The sequence below is a fragment of the Brachycentrus maculatus genome, unplaced genomic scaffold (genome assembly GCF_059751285.1).
Source record: "Brachycentrus maculatus isolate JH-2025_06_01 unplaced genomic scaffold, ASM5975128v1 h1tg000241l, whole genome shotgun sequence".
Classification (NCBI taxonomy): domain Eukaryota; kingdom Metazoa; phylum Arthropoda; class Insecta; order Trichoptera; family Brachycentridae; genus Brachycentrus; species Brachycentrus maculatus.
This window is the reverse complement of record NW_028280992.1, coordinates 862,755-869,037: the sequence shown is the minus strand read 5'-3', so window position 1 is coordinate 869,037 and position 6,283 is coordinate 862,755. Positions and strand designations below refer to the sequence as shown.

At 29.8% G+C, this 6,283-nt stretch overlaps 1 protein-coding gene across 1 annotated transcript in view; it reads left to right on the top strand.

The window, feature by feature from the left end:
• The first annotated feature begins 726 nt into the window (after window positions 1-726).
• The window catches only part of LOC148306462 (monocarboxylate transporter 12-like), an 83,781-nt gene continuing 78,224 nt past the window's right edge, over window positions 727-6,283 (top strand). The window contains exon 1 of the mRNA XM_088264991.1: window positions 727-1,260. Coding sequence (XP_088121117.1) covers window positions 1,048-1,260 — 213 coding nt within the window. The 5' untranslated portion in view covers window positions 727-1,047. The remainder of the gene's footprint in view (window positions 1,261-6,283) is intronic.

Sequence of the window (6,283 nt, the reverse complement as noted above, 5' to 3'; positions counted from 1 at the left end):
TTTAAGGGGATATTAGACAACATAGAATTCATTCCATCACAGACCACTGGAGAGGTCACATGTCTGTTCACTCTTTTTTTGTAAATAATGTATATTGGAATTTTTGTTTTTTTTTTTTTAAATATATAAAAAAATATTAAACTTCGTTCCTTTCAGTAACCCTTTTTTGTAAAACTGTTTAATTATTTCAAAGAAAAACTTATTTTTTCAATGCAAAAATGGTGTTTAAAGAAAAAAGTATTTTGTAAAATTTTACCTGGATTCAGAGCAAATTAAGTTGCGACTTAACGAATACTGGGCCGTAACCGTTTTAGTGTAAATGATGCTAAAATTTCTCGTTCTCCTTCTCTCTGCGTTGTACGTGTATCTTTCGTCTCTCTCGTGTAACAAAATATGAGTAATAAATGTGACACGTTTTTGCAATGTCACTATCAATTCTTGTCCAATTATCGATAACCGAATCGCTGGATAGGAAGTCTAACTTCTGTTATGTACTAAGGTGGTGAACGATGAACTCATTAGTACTTTGAATTTATTTTATAATAAACAAGTATTGCTAGGTAGCTATGTGAATGACTGGTTTCTAGAGGAGACAAATCTATAATCCTCTTACCAGACTATCCGGGTATGCACACGATTGCGGCTATGTTGTGGTCACTAATGTGTCACCAACATACCCACAATCCTCACAACATGTAAAATACATATTAATTAAATATGATTTTAGAAAACATGGATTTCGGATGAAATCGACAAATCCACCAAAGCTTCGAGTTTATTAGACAGACTAAGTTCTCTTAAAGGAGTCGACATGACTTGAAAAGTGCCATTTAAACAGTGTAATAAAAAACAGTAAACTAAACCAAAGATTGGTCGAATTGTGATTTACTATTGACCTTGGTGTAATTATGAGTGACCTTAGTGTAATTATGATTGACCTTGGTGTAATCATGAGTGACCTTAACCTTCGAAGGGTTTAGGACCCTCAATTTGAACCTGCTGCTCTCCAGAAAAACGTGAAACTCTCAAAAAGCTCCAAAATAAACGATGGATTCTCCCCTTTCTCTGCACATCGATCGGCACTCGTTCAAGAGGCCATCTCTTGGAAGAGCCGAGGATTCGGGACTGGCCACCAGCGGAGACGCCCATTCTTGCGAGCTGGACTACCAGGACTTGGAGTACCAGGACCTCAACTTTCCAGGGTTTGTTCAGACGGAGACGCCACCCATCCCGAGGACCGAGTTCTTCCAGCAAGCGAAGGTCATGCCAAAATTCAATATTTTTGACTATCAGTCACATTTCAATCAATCCCCTTCTGTTAAATTGTGATTATTTCTTATATTTTAAAAGCATTCTTTACTTCATGATATGGTAATATAATACTCCTTATCATTCATTGTTCACTTTATATAATACCACTCAAAATTACTTTTTAAGTGGTATTACACAAAGTGAACAATGAATGATCAGGAGAGTTTATTATTTCTTTGTTTTTTTTTATTACATTATAAGAACACGCAATCATTGATTTACAACTAAATACAGTAGAACCTCTCTCGTCCGCCATAAGCTGTTCTGGCACTTCGGTTAATCCGACAGTGCTCTAGCTGATTATAACTGGCCTTTTCTTAAGTAATTTTACTGGATTTAAGTTTTGTACTGAAAATTCTTGGTGGAACAGCATTTTATATTATCAAAAACAAGAATTTATAATAACAATACATACATATGTAAATTGAAGGTAGCCTTTAAGAAAAATTGCTTAGAAAAGTATGAAAAATGTGAATTTGTAGTAAAATAGGCAATCTCTTAACTCAAAAATTTTTTTTTTTTATTTTTTTTTTATTAAAAACATTGAAATCAAAAAAAATTGTTATTGCTATTATTAAAAATGAGACATTTTACCAAGGGAATAAAACGTTGTCATTTTTGAGTTCAGAAGTTGTTTATTTTACTATATTATATTCATATTTTTCTGTATTTTCTGAAAATCTAACCTTTTTTGCGTTCCAAACATACATACCCTCAATAATAAAAAGGATGGTTTAGAGTGGTTCTACTGTACAATACTTCCACACAAGAATAAAAAATATGCATAATCTTAGTCGTCATATTTTATCACATTATTTTATATATTGTATGAAAATTGGTAATGATACTCATTTAACATAAATTAAATTATAGGTAATTAATAGATATGATGTATTACTACTTGTATACCAGTATAGAGGTTAGTCGTGGATCGGAAATCGACTTTTTTTTTTAAATATATATAATAAAAAAATATATAATTTACCTTTCCTTACCTTTTAATGACTCTTTTTTCAGAACCATTTATTTATTTCGAAGTAAAACTTATTTTTCAATACAAAAATGGTATTTTAAGCAACAAATTCAATTACGTTCGGTTCGTTCAATTATGCCCAGGGTTTAAATAAAAAAAAAAATTAAAAAATCTTTAATATTTATCGAAATAAAATTTTTTGGTATTGTATTAAAAAAAATGAGTTTTTCTTCGAAATAAACATATGGCTTCGAAAAGAAAAAAATCATTGAAAAGTCAAATTGAAAAATAGGAATTAAAAAAAATCATTATTTGCATGTTAAAAAAATCAAATTTAAAATATTGTGAAAAGATATTTCGCGGACAACACGGCTTCTCGCGCAGCCGGTCGCGTTTTGAATTGTATATTTAAGAATCCACCCTTAAGAATCATCCTAGTCAGTGTATAATGACTTCAGCAAACTCATTACATCAAACAACAAAAATCCCACCCCTAAAAGTTGCATACAAAAGTCACCCTGTCTGTTTTCATCCCCGCTGTGGAAAATAATTGCTTTTTTCAAATGGTCCCATTCGTAAACAGTGATTTGAAGTTTTACCCGTTTCATTTTAATTAAGATTTCTTTGTGAATTTTTATACGTGCGCGAACAGGTACCAAGGATTTCATAACTTTCATTTACTTTTAACTATTTTAGTATTTTGTTCACCTCTATAGTGTCGTGGTTAGTGCACTAGGCTACCATGCTGGAGGTCCCGGGTTCGATTCCCAAGAGGGTCAAAATAAATATATGTGATTTTTCAGTCTAATATTTATTTAATTTGACCCTGAAATAGTACGTGAAAGAGTTCGTGTGTCAAAGATCAAGATAACACTGTGTTTGTATAATGCAGTGCCCTATGCACCATTAGGGTGCGGAAAAGGGTTTGAATTGAATACATATATATATATATATATATATATATATATATATATATATATATATATATATATATATATATATATATATATATATATATATATATATATATATATATATATATATATATATATATATATATATATATATATATATATATATATATATATATATATATATATATATATATATATATATATATATATATATATATTTATAATATATATATATATATATATATATATATATATATATATATATATATATATATATATATGTATATATATATATTTATATATATATATATATATATATATATATATATATATATATATATATATATATATATATATATAAATATATATATATATATATATATATATATATTTATATATATATATATATATATATATATATATATATATATATATATATATATATATATATATATATATATATATATATATATATATATATATATATATATATATATATATATATATATATATATATATACGTACATGCATACATATTCGTTCATAAACGTTAAATTTTTCCGCCCAAGTACGCTCACGACAACGATCATTGCTCTCCTTGTAGTCTTATTTTTCGCTCCTAAGTCGCCGTAGAATTATGACTGTAGTACATATACGAACGTGGAGGTGGAATTTTAACATCTTTAGTATCGCACTCACCAGAGAAATGCTCTCAGCGAGCTATGTACAGTACTAGTAGAACGTCCGGACACTCAAGCTTGGCAGAAATCGGATTTTATTAATGTCGTAAAATAAAACACATTTGGCACTAAAAGCAAACAATGAAAAATGGTACTTGCTCTAAAACGTGACTTTAAAGAAATGGGAAAATATAAATTCAATGCTATTCAAGTCAGTTTTTTGGGTAGTATGATAGTTATCTGAAGAAATGTGAGAATATGATGTTATTTAAGTCAGTTAGTTAATTTAAAAAGCGGGTCAGTTAATTTAAGAAATGTGACAATACTAAAATAAGTTGTTTTTTTTCATTCATCATCACGCCGCTTCCCCGCAGGGGTAGGCAGAGAGAATAGAGCGCCACACCACTCTGTCCTTGCAAACATTCTTCGCCTCTTCCACGTTCATGCATCTCCTCATACATACCCGCCGATTGTTACGACTCCTAACCTGACCACTTTCAAGTATTTGGCATACCTGATCGTGTCATGTTTTTCTTGGTCTTTCTTTGCTTCTTTTCCCGCTAACATTCGCCTCATAAATTTGTTTTACCGTTCTTTCCTCACTCATTCGTTCTACATGTCCAAACCATCTCAACACACCTTTCTTAATTTTATCGATAATGCTTATCTCAGCTTTGCATTCCTTCCTTATTTCACTATTCGCACATCTATCATACATCGTTTTGTTACACATTCTTCTGAGAGTTCGCATTTCGACTGTATTCAGTCTACTTTCATCCTTCTTTTGCCAACTCCATGTTTCACTTCCATACATTAGAGTTGGAATCAGGACTCCGTTGTGCACTGCCAGTTTAGCTTCCGCTGATAGGTTTTTATTTGCTATAACTGATTTCAGTGCACCATTCACTTTGTTCCCAGCATTCATTCTGTTTTATGTAGTAAAATATACTATTTGAAGAATGGGAATTTAAAATGTTATTTTAATCGGTTACTTTTTCAATAATCAGTTTTTTTCAAATAGCAGGTGAGTTAATGAATGAAATGTGAAAATACATCGAAATTATTTGAAAGAGTTTCTGTCTGCTTTAAAAAAAGCTTCATTCATCTCACAATAGGTATCTCTAGTGAAGTTCTAGTGATTCTTGTATAATGTTTCGAAATTGGATCAATCGAAATTTAACAAATGTGAAAATATAAATTTTGTGATTTTTAAATTAGTACATACCATATTTAATAATATTATCAATTTGAGTGTAATGGTAAATGTTACACGTTTTAAAAGTTATTTTTTAATCTGCCTACGATAGATCGTTTGCCCTGTAAATACCTGGACTTCCATATTCTTCTTCGTCTTTGTTAAGATATCAATGTAAATAACTCCTAAGTGGACCAAATCTAGATTCGTGAACAAAGAATGAAATTGTGAATATAATTCTATTTAGTCAGATACCAGGGTGTTAGAGAGAGGAAGGAGTAACAAATGTGATGGGGGAGGTAATTGGAGTACGTTAAAGTCGAGCAGACAAGATTTAGAAGAACATTAAGAGGAATCTGTACCGGGAAACAACAAAATACAACGTTAATATTGACAATTGGAGTCATACATAACCCCGGAGCGATGGTAATCCCTTCCTGTTTGTAGGAATGGAGTAGGAAAACAAGCCAATTACGCAGAGAAATAACTCCACCCGGATAGTTGATTGGACAAAATGTTTACGTACAATATCGTGACGTGAATAATACCTCATACTCGAAAAAAAATTGGAATTTGTTCATATTTTTTTTTAATCAAAGATGAAGAAGAATATGGAAGTCTGGTAAATAATATGAAAATATTATTTGCAAATAATTTTTTTTGTCAAAAAATAATATTCAAAATAACTCTTATATTTTCAGATAATCCAGATTTGTGAACAAGTATTTGGACACATTTGAAATGTTAGAATTTGTTTGTTAAAAATATATACGTACGCTTCTAAATACATAACAATTTTTTTGCTAAGACTCACCAAACCACATTATGTGCTTTAAAAAAACTTATCGCTCACTCCTTTCAAGAACGTCACAAATCAAAAAACTTGATTTTTCAGGAGAACGTTTTTAAAGTTTAAAAATATAATACATACAATATTTCAAAAATAAATATCAAGCCGCTTATTGATCTTTTTACTGTGCAACAGATCTTTATAGGTAAAACCTGAAGGTTATTTCTCCATATGAAAAAAATTAGGTATTTTTAAAAAAATAATTTAACAATATCTTTTCTTCAAAATGCAAAAACAACACTTTCTGCCCTATAGCGGGTAAATATTAAGTTTAAAAAATGCCGCTTTTGCTGGGATATAGTATATTTTATTGACATTCCGAAAACATGCATAACTGAAAATTGACGATTTTTTTATTTA